Here is an 11,033-nt window from a genome sequence, read left to right on the forward strand (position 1 = left end):
ACATGTGTGCTGATGAGAGTGCGGTGATAACCAAAGGCTAGTGGTAGATGCCTAGCAATTCCACATCGGACACGGGTGCAGCATTGCTTGAAAGCAAATACGGTACCCTTGCTGAGAAGAACTACCTCTTGGTGAGACTGTAGAGTCGTGTTCTACTCCTGTCCGCTAGCTAGAGTTCAAATGACAGTGTTCACGTAGACACACACTCAGACGATACGTCCGATGAGAATCCCTGTCAAATTTAGCGGTGATTAGGAGACGCACTTTCATCTTCATGGGCGTGTATACGTACGTCCGGTGTGCCTGCATCGGTGATGATGTGTTTTTTTATTAGTGGAAGTGATGATGCATATGCATTCATGTGTCGTCATCTTTGCAATTGCAAAAGGGAAAAATACCCAATGATCTCTCGGTTTGTTACAGTATAAGAGCATCGACAGCCAGGCGCCCAAAACCCGTCTCATACGATCGAGCGGGCCGGTCAGTTACCGACCGATCACGAAATTTTGACCCATAGTCCCAGACGCACGTCTAAACAGGCCGCAAACATCAGGGGTGACCAGCACCCCTCATATCCAGCCTAAAAAACAGGTGAATATCGGTGAGCGTCGGCCACGTCGGACGGGGCCCTCGCTGGCCCATCCCACCCCACATATATTCAACATATCCGCTCGCCGGACCAAACCCTAGCCACTTCACACTCCACTCCATCCGCCACCCAAGCTCACCTCCGGCACTTTTCTGCCATCTCAAACATGGCGGGCAGCTGATCTGACTCCGACCAGTCCGGATCCGTCGACTGGGATGTCATTTCGTGCAGGTTGGAGGAGGCAATGGCGATCCGCATTGCATTTCGCCGCTCCCGGGAGGATAGCGCCCGGCCGACGACAGGATTTGTCCGGCGCGACTCCATAACGTGGGCTCAACGGACGCTTGGGTCCTCTGGGGCTGGATCATCACGGTCCCAGCAGCCGGAAAAACTCTCCTTCCCCATCACTGATCGGGCCGACTATGAGTCCCACCGAGACCGGTGTGCCCGCCGGGAAGGAAAGGATAAGGGCCGCCGAGGCCCGTATCGCGGTGTAGGCGGCTGATGCGATGACACGGGCACCACAGAGGAGGAAACCATCCGCGCTTGCGTTGTGAAGAAATGGCTGCGGAGGAACACGTGCGCCCTCGCCCGAGAGCAGAATCGGACGGTCCGTGCCATAGCCTGACTGCCACTGAAGGAAGAGAAGGAGGATAGCAACAGCGAGGACAACTCCGGTGATGAGCAGATCCGGCTTGATCTCTACCACGTCTTCGATGGGTACTTCCGCGAGAAGGACGGCAAGGGCAGTCGTGGATGATCTCCACTATAGCCAAATATGCTAAATTTTGATAGTCTAATGGCATGCTAGTAGTGATGGAGTAGCCGAACGATGTGTGTAATGCATCGACGTAGTTGTATGAGTTTATATGGATTCGGGATATCATAATTGATGTGTCCGCTTGTGAGAAGGCAAATTTATAGCTTGATCGGTCAGCGTCCGTGGACATTTGAGTAGCCAGATTTGCAAAGTCCTCTAGAGAAAATTTTATGTGCTCTAAGTGACACTTCCAAATCGAGGAAACGTGGGGCGCGTGAGCCTGCAAAGATGCGTCAAGTTCGTTTACTCGACGGCAGCACCGCCGTCCCCAGGCCTCTGGACGATACACCTTGTGCGCCGCAGTACGGCACTCCAGGTGGAGCGCTCGCACAGACACGACAACGATCCAACAAGAGTCCAGCGAATCCACACGGTTTAGGAATTTGGACTTGGGTTTGTGCTTATAGATCGCCGGGTTAACGACACGGGCAAAGCAGCAAAGTACTTTCGCCCGTCCTGTCACTAACATTCGTTCATTCCCCTACGGTGTAGAGTATGTTTTTGTCTCCTCTCCTATGCATTGTTAACGCGTCGATCGTGTCCGCTACCAATCTAGCCCGGACTCGTTCCCGATGACTGACTGCTCAATTAACAATGACAAAGTAGTAATGTAATGTACGAAGGCCATAGTTGATGACCGAATCAAATGGAATTTTCAAACACATGTCCTTGACCAATTGTCATGTGGCTGTGACTATTGGATCATGCCTCCATTGCTAATCGATTTTGGTCAAACCTCTCCAAATAGTTTTTTTTTTGAAAAAAGCGATAATCCCTGACCTCTGCATCAAATGATGCATACAGCTATTTTTATTAAATTATTCAATAAAGTATGACAAGAACAAATAAATATATCAAACCAAAATCACCTTTTTAATGACCTATGTCACTACACCTGCTAGCTTGATGATGTGCCCTGACCGCACCAACACACACCATCTTTCTTGGTGGCCTCACCAAAGCCGCCCCACAGCGAGCCGAACACACTAACTGTTTTAGAAGACCCTAAGCGCGCACCGCATGCACACGCTCGAGAATCCACCATCACTATCTTCCACCGTCCAACTTCAGGAGAGATCCACACATTAACCTTGTCAGGCCCAACTGCCGTCGACCACGACGACAGACAACACTACCATCATGTGCGTGTCTACTAGTACAAGAACCCCTCATTTGCAGCATTCCTAATCGCCTTCTAGCAGCGTCCAATCGAGACAATTACGGGCGATTTAGTGATCCGCATTGGAGTTACCCTTAGAACTTTGGGTAGGTCGTCGGATTAACGACGTGGACAAAGTAGCAAAGTACTCTTGCCCGTCCTATCACTAGCCCTCGTTCATTCATTCATTCATTCTCCTTCGTAGTGTGTTTTTGTCTCCTCTCTTAGGCACTATTATTAATTATCACGCCGTGTCCGCTACCATAGCCCAAACTGATTGGTGATTCCTCATCAAATAGTCTCTTCGTTTTTGTTACTTCGCATATTAACTTTGACTAAAGTCAAACTTTATAAAACTTTGATCAAGTTTATAGAAAATTTATATGATGTGAAAATATATATTCAATGATGAATCCAATGATATATATTTGGTGGTGTATATGTTAGTATATATATTTTTCTACAAATTTGTTAAAAATATATAAAGTTTGACTTTAGACAAACCTAATATGTGAAGTACATAAAAACGAAAGGAGTTTTAATACGTCCAAAGGCGGAGGGAATCTATTGCTTAGGGTTGCAGAAGCCTGTTTTATCTCCAGTGATGGAAGGAAGGAACGAGGATGGATTTAGTAGAAGAAGTCGTAGAAGAAGACTTCTGCTTAGGGTTGCAGAAGCCTGTTTGATCTCAATCCCGTCGGAGCTGGGCGGCCGTCTCCGGCGGTACCGTCCAAAACCGCGGAGCGCATCTTCCCAAGGAGGCAACCCTGGGATGCTCGTGCGCTCATCCCTTCTGCCGCCTTGGCCGTAATGGGATGTTTACAAACAAACATTTTTGGTGTTCGGTACAACGAGTCCGTTGACCAAAGCTCCGTCGAGAGATTTCTCTATTGCGTTTGCAGCGGCCGTTCGTTGGTGGTCTGGAACTGAAAGGAGCGGGAGGTCTCCGGCACTTTGTTTCATCCTGGTAGTACAAGCTAGTACAGATTCTCATTTAGATTCCGTTGGTTTGTCTTTTCTTTTAGCAAAAGATCCTGCTACTTAGCAGATCATAGGAGTATCCGCTGTACTACTGCTGGCCAGTGGCGGCTCCAGAAATTTGCAACCGGGTATTCATGTATATTCATATTGTTAAAATCATTGTTATTTTTTAAAAATTGTCACTATTTTACCAAAATCAACACTGTTTTGTAAAAATCACGGGTATTCACATGAAGACCCAAGAATACCCCTAGCGCCGCCCCTGCTGCTGGCTCCTATTTCTTACTCCCTCCATTCCGAATCACTCGTCACAGAAATGGATGTATCTAGATATGTATTTTAGTTCTAGATACATCCATTTCTACGACGAGTAATTTGGAATGGAGGGAGTACCTCTAGGAATGACAGTGGCCTTAACTGTATCCTTTCAGCATGTTAACTTCAGACAACGATAGCAGCTATGAGCCAATCAACAGAGACTTTCTACAAACCGTGATCCGGCACCGAAAACACGGCATGATTTTGCATCCAAGAACAAGGATTGATCCTCATGAGTGATACCCACGATTGTCCACAATAGCTGAATTTGTTTCTACTGCATTTACAGACGCGCTTTGAAGCATGCCGTTACAAGGAATTTAAACACGGTTTGGTCACTGTCACTGCCATTGCAGAATTCAATCTATCGACACCATGACACTCTGCTGCGACGAAACGATGGAGACAATTTACACCTGAAAAATGATGACCGAACCCCAGCTTGTTTTCAGAAAAGAAAGCCAACCATGGCCAACAGTCAGCCCAATATCCACCCACTGAAACCAGAGGCGCATATACTTGAATGGTCTGAAAGTTAAGCTGCTTCTCCCGAATCACGCATGATTGATTGCGGCGACCACTTCAGATGCAACTTCAGCCTCCCGGTCTTTGCTCCCTGCAACGGGAAGCTGTCGGTGTAATCCTCTTCGATCAAAACCTTAGTTAAGGTCAGGATGCACCGCCCCATGTAATCCTGCAGAAACCAGAGTTAACAGTTGCTATGCAAACATGAAACCACGTCACAGTTGAAAAAGTACTCGGACAGCATTACGATGAAAGCTTCGATGGAACTTACTCTACTGAAAGTGTCGTGATCATAAACTTCCAGCATGAGCATGTCATGTAAGCCATCTTCGACAACGAAGTCAAAAGTTTGATTCCAAACTGGGTTCAAGCTTTCATTCACAACCTGAGGTCAGCACATGACAGGAACAGTGAAGGCATGCTTTAACTAAAGCAAATTCTTAATGGTAACACATTATATACTCCCTCCGTTCCTTGATATAAGGTGTATAGATTTTTTAGAAAAAACCCAAAATATAAGGTGTATTGCGTTGCACCACTCGTTTGTATAATTTGTTTAGGAATTTTATTACATTTTCATACATTAAGCAAGCTCCTCTATTTTCTCATGCCAATTAGTCGGGTGTAATCTCGCCCAAAAACTTGTGAAATTGTTCCTCCACGTGCGTTCTTTAATTTCCGTGCCAAAAACTATACACCCTATATTTAGGAACGGAGGGAGTAGCTAACAGAGACCAACATTGCAAAATCATTGAAAATTAACACTATGATATTATACTATTTTAAAACTGGCAATGATGTATATCTGAAAGAAATTACCCTTGTCTTGTGCTTGGTTTTTGTTTTCTTGAGAGAAACTACAACATATGGGTCAGACTTCCCATTCATATCCATTGCTGGCAGATCTTCACCAGATATCACAGTTACTTGGAGAACCCCTCGCAGGATAATTTCCTTTCTCTTCCTTGATGACAACCTGCCATAATCTTTGCTCGCTGATCCATTTCCATTAGTTGTCATTGTCCTCTCTAAGGAAGTCATCGAAAAATGTTGTTTAAAAGGATTTGGAGTCTCATCCTTCATGTTATATGGATAATAGACTAGCTCAAGGTGCACCTGTTGGGGTCATGCCAAACAAAAGGTTACAACGAAACAAGAAGGTTATGTACCCAATTTTGCAATATGCCCCATGAAAAATGATAATATGGAAAGCTAAAGCTATTTTGAGGGTCAATCAGTTCAGATTCCAGGAAAGCAAAAAAAGTTTTCTCCAGGAGAACTGGGCTCACCTGACCACGATCTTTCCTGTCTCTTTGAATCTCCAAATCTTTTACAAGCTTCAGCCAGACATCCTTCACTTTGCCAGGTTGAAGATCCTTCAGGCTAACTTGAGCACAGCCAATCAGATCAGATTCCTGAATACCATCATCATCATAAATCTTGACTGTCACGCTCTGAGTATCAGCATCTTCAACAATAAACTCAAAGTGTTCATTCCAAATGGGATTGAGATCATTGTTCTGTGAAGTTGATGACAAAAGTTAGTAGGAATCCCCAAAAGGCAAAGCACCCAAACAAGGAATGGATTTAGTAGACTTACAATTGTTTTACTTCTCTTGGTTTTGTCTGGCAATGGTCGGATATATAAAGTGGCAAAAGGATCCGATTTTCCTATCAGATCCTTGTTTGTCAAATCTCTAGCTTGCACAAGCTTGACTTCCAATGTACCCACAGGCTTCAGCTCCAGATCACTGGTACACAATCATTATAGTCATTCCACTGTGATTTAGTGACACTGATTTTCTTTAAATGTACTATTATGTAACCAGGAATTAACTAGTACTCACCTGTAGTCCCCAGGTACTATAGGAATGACTTTCCTTACTGGCCATGTTATTGAGTCTTCAATAGCATTTTTTATAGTTTCCTGTAAAAGGATTAAGGATATTGTATCAACAAACTCAACAATAGGATGTGCAAATTCCAACTCTCTGCTATGAAACACAAGCGTATAGCCAAACCTCAAGAGCAGCTGAAATTCCAGGAATAGCAGAAATATCACCACCAATGACCTTCAGTTTGAAATCCAGTTTTTTCTAACAATTTTATAGGAGAGAAAAAATAGTAAGGAGGCAAACGAAGAAATAGCTACGGCAACGAGAGAAAAACAATGATGGGGAACAAATTAACCTTCTGTCTTAGAGAAAAACAAACAGCTCCAAAGCAAGGCAGTTGTTCAACCAGCGGTTTGAAAATCAAGCGGAAAACTCCCGTGAAGCCGATGTCCTTCACCTATATGGCAGGAGAATCTTAGAACTATGGAAGAAGTGATAAGGTTCATTTTGGCGTATGCAATACATGATATGGTAATTGGTTGAAGTTTTAAGGATTAACACTATCACTATCCAACCGAAGCACATGAACCCTCGCAACTCAAAATGTCATGCACAAATTACACGTAAAATTTTGCACTGCAGAAACTAATGAGTTGGCTGATGAACTAACACCATACGACCCCCTTGGTCGATCAAGAGTAAACCAGAGTAGAATCTGATTAACAACCTTTTACCTACTTGACTACTTCTTACTTGTTAGATATGTATAAGACGACTATTTCATAATTTAATTGGTCTAAAAATAAAATGTCAGTTCAGTGATTATGATTCAGTGCGCATATTCCATCAATTCATAGTTTCATACAACATGACCAAAGACAAAGACATGAAATAGATCACCTGTATTGGTAATGCCACCCCAAGTCTAGTTTTTACATCCAATATGATACTTGGATTGGCATCCCAATTCATCTCTAGCTCCATAACAATACCTTCTTCATTACTCTCAATGATCGAAATACCTGCACCAAGATGAGTAGGGTACACTGGGTCAGGCTAGATGAAATGAAACTAAAATGAAGCACCACAGAACTGAAGGAACTACTTCAAACTCATCACAATATAACTACTTTTTTTTACAGAAAGTAGCATTTTCAATGGATACGTGGAGTGGAGCACCTTAAATGAACAGCATAAAGATCATTAAAAAACCTTATTTCCATTAGGATGAAATTTATTTATTGATAGAGTCTTGTGCATCCAAAATAGTATTCATCCACACCCTCAAGGCCTCAAAACAGTTTTACTACTATAGTACTATTACAAAGTATGGGCAAACACCATGTATACAATCTAATATGCAGAACCAGCAGACCTAAGGGGTTAATGTCTCATTTGCTGGTGTCATACTATTGCATAAAGCATGAAAATCTTGGTCAACGAAATCCGCAAACAGAAAAATGCTGGCAACAATAAAGAGTGAGTTCCATGTCATCAAGAATATAACAAGATAGAGGAAATGGTGAGAGGTAGTTTGAATCTACCTACCAGTAAACTGCGGTGCAACAGTACCAAGAGTGAGTTTTGAGAACGTGAGGGCAGCAAAGACCACTGGCCTATATTGTTCAAGAACAGGCTCAACGGAGGCTTTGATGAGTTCTGATGCTGCCTGCAACAACAGATGACCAGAGAAGAAGATGCTGAAGAAGATGTGTTTACAAAAGAAGCAAAATAAAAAGAATTCTGGTGATGGTATCAGGATACATGGAAAGAGATGCATACCTCATTCACAAAGGGCCATATTTTGTTGAGCTCCTCATTCAGCCATTTTAACTGCATAATTGCACGCATGAATACATGATCATTCACCTATAGTGTGAAGGAGAGCTAACCAGAGATTGCTAAAGAAGTGTGTATACCTTTTGCTGCGTAGAGAAAACAACCCAGGATGGGTACAGGGTACCTGGAAGTAACTTGCGTGAATCTTCGACCGTCATTTTAGATAAAGTGGCAACCGTGGCAGCCTGCACAATAACCAGCAAAAATTCCTGTTAATTCAGGTATGGCTGCAACCCGGAAATTCAGTCACAGAGGGAAGGGTTCCAAGTTTATGATGGACATGAAGGCCTATCTCAGCTGGGTGGGGAAGTGCAAGTGGATGGACATTCCACTACCTGGGTTCAAGTACTCTGCTCAAATTTGGGCGACAATGCCAACAGAACATGCAATTTCTTCAACAACAACAACATAAAAGGTGATATACAAGTGACCCCATGGACTAAAACTGGCCTGGCTTAACTGTCATATGCACGGTGAAAGGGAGTGGCCAACACTGTAACTACACGAACCATAGGGCATGCCCAGGAGCACTTGCCATTGGGATTATCTGCTGGGAAAAATCGAGGGCCCCAAAATGAGTAGTACTGCCCTACTACAAGCTAATGTAGTACTATGTGACAAAATAAAATGCTACTGTACGATTGTAACAAGCTGCGAGCAGAGCGTGGTAGCGAGTTGCGACCCACATAAGCCAAAACCTATGCCGACACCGACGCAGTCGCAGTTAAGCAAGGCGACACACAGGGATGATGATGCCGAGCGCCGGCTACCTAACGCGAAGACAACAGTTGAACAGCCCCACCACAAAAGGCAAGAACAGATTCGGGCCCGCTTTCGGCTCACCGCTCGTACGCCACGCTGTATTCCTCCAATCCATCCCGAGCACCCGCAATCCCCTGCCCACGTAACGCAACAGAGGCGCATCGACGAGATTCGGGGGCGCTTACCAGCTTCCGGCGGCGGGCGCCGCGGGAGTTCTCGCAGCGGGTGAAGGCGACGATGAGCGCGACGCCGGCCGCGACCCCCATCGCCAGGCCCATCCAGAACCCCATTCCTCCGCGCCCTCCTCCGACTCCTGCCCTACCGCCGCGCTATCCTCCGCAGGCCAACGCGCATCTGGGGGCAGGCAGGGGCCGCACGCGAGCGAAAGCGAAACGGCCGAGGCGCTCCAGCTGGCGGGGCCCGCCACGGGCTGGGGCGACGCCGGCGCGCGACGGGCGGGCGGGGAGTCCAAGTGGCGCCTGTTTGGCTGGGCGGCGCTGCCGACGTGGGCTGGACTGGCTGGGGAGAGGCGAGGAGTTTGAAAGACCACGGGGGAAGGGAAAAAAATAGGCGGAGAAATGTGGAGACCGGGGAGCGGAAATCGGGAGAGCGACGGAAAGCGATGCCCGTTCGGGGATGGGTTGAGTGGGATGGAGATCTCGGCAGGCGAGCGACCGGCGAGAAAACTGTTTTTTCTTCCGCTTTCGCCAGGTAGGGGGATGGGATGGGATGGGATGGCGTGCGAGCGGTGAGCTGGGGTGGGGTTTGGGGTTTGGGGGTTTGCTCGCTGGCGGGTGGGGCAGGGAGAGGTGTGGGGGCCGCTGGGAGACGGGCGGCGGTGGGTGTGGGTCTTGCCGTTTTTGGGGGGCGACGCATCGATTCTCGTTCTGTGGTTCGAAGTTTCTCGGGGTTTAAAATATTTTTGGAGGAGGATTGGTCTGCGTGCTCCCTGCACGTGCCTCGTGGCCGAGCCGCGTCTGTCGCTCCCCGTGCTGATCCCGCCGGTTCGATGATCGTTGTGCGGGTTCGTTCGACCGCGGCAACCGGGAGGCTATTGACACTGGTGTATGATCAACCACGGGGATTTTACTACTCGCTTTGCTTCGTGACGAAGGGACGAGCACCTGTCGCTCGACTGGACCTAGGGGCTGGGGCGCAAGGTTCACATCATCACGACGAGTCGACGAGCGAAAAAAAAGGGTGCCGGAAGCCGTAGTATGTCGAGTGTTCCCGATGGAGCGTCTAGCGTTTTTTAACCGTGGTCTAAACCATTCCCTTGCGCGCATCATCTTTGCTACAGCAAATTATGATCGAATGAGATTGTTAGTTAAACGAGGAAAAATAAGCAGCAATTACGACTTTTCACCGGTGTACCGCCACCGGGTCGTCCGGATTTGGTTTCGACATGGTCTTTGCTTGGACAAATGGGACATCCTTAGATCTCGGCATACCATTCGCGTGGTGAGGCGAGCAGAGTGGCTACCCATATCCGTGAATTTTCGGCGACTCCGCTCAGCCCGTTTTGTATTTGCTTGTTGCTACTAGTAAACAAGAACTGAGAGAGATCCTACTTTTAGCTATGAGCATCAAAAGACTCAAGAAGAACATTGTTGGCCTCATTTTAAATACGCTATTGGTGTCGTGGATGGATCACATGTGCCAGTTACAGTGCATGCAGATGTCGCGGTTAACCATAGATGTCGGCGTGGCATTGCATCTCGAGAATGTGCTTGCGATATGCGGCTTTAACATGAGGTTTATTTTTGTGGTTGCGGGTTGTCGGGCTCTGCACATGACACCACAGTCCCGAATCACGCATTAGAACACTTCTCTCCATTTCTGTACCTCCCAAAGGCACGACATACTAAAAAAATGCCATCATTCATTATATTCTTATGTGCGACGCTAAATTGGTGTTCATTTTCAGAGAAATACTATCATGTGGACTCCAGGTATCCAAACCGAACGTGATATCTTTCTCCTTTTAAGCAAATATGAACGGGTTATCATGTGGACTCTACAAGCGACGAGATGCGGAGCGACCAGCAGGACGCGAGGGGTTGAGGCAGCCACAACCACATGTGTGTGGAGTTAGGACCGACGAGCGGAGCGGCGGAGGTGCTACAATCGCCACGCGACCGTGTCACCATCAACGCACGGCGACAACGACCACTTCTACATTTGTGTATATTGACAAGTGTTACC

The 11,033-nt window shown here is 46.4% G+C and overlaps 1 protein-coding gene across 1 annotated transcript; it reads right to left on the reverse strand.

Annotated features, from left to right (window-relative positions):
* Positions 1-4,010: 4,010 nt before the first annotated feature.
* Positions 4,011-9,529, reverse strand: LOC119356861 (synaptotagmin-5-like). The gene is made up of 13 exons (XM_037623850.1): positions 9,014-9,529; positions 8,147-8,251; positions 8,010-8,060; positions 7,776-7,896; positions 7,128-7,249; positions 6,583-6,684; positions 6,414-6,488; positions 6,240-6,319; positions 5,993-6,143; positions 5,682-5,912; positions 5,212-5,508; positions 4,664-4,777; positions 4,011-4,561 (listed from the first exon to the last, which is right to left on the reverse strand). Exons 1-13 carry the CDS (start codon positions 9,116-9,118, stop codon positions 4,403-4,405), a joined length of 1,713 nt encoding a protein of 570 aa, XP_037479747.1. The 5' UTR covers positions 9,119-9,529; the 3' UTR covers positions 4,011-4,402.
* Positions 9,530-11,033: the final 1,504 nt, after the last annotated feature.

This window comes from Triticum dicoccoides, chromosome 2A (assembly GCF_002162155.2).
Source record: "Triticum dicoccoides isolate Atlit2015 ecotype Zavitan chromosome 2A, WEW_v2.0, whole genome shotgun sequence".
Classification (NCBI taxonomy): Eukaryota; Viridiplantae; Streptophyta; class Magnoliopsida; order Poales; family Poaceae; genus Triticum; species Triticum dicoccoides.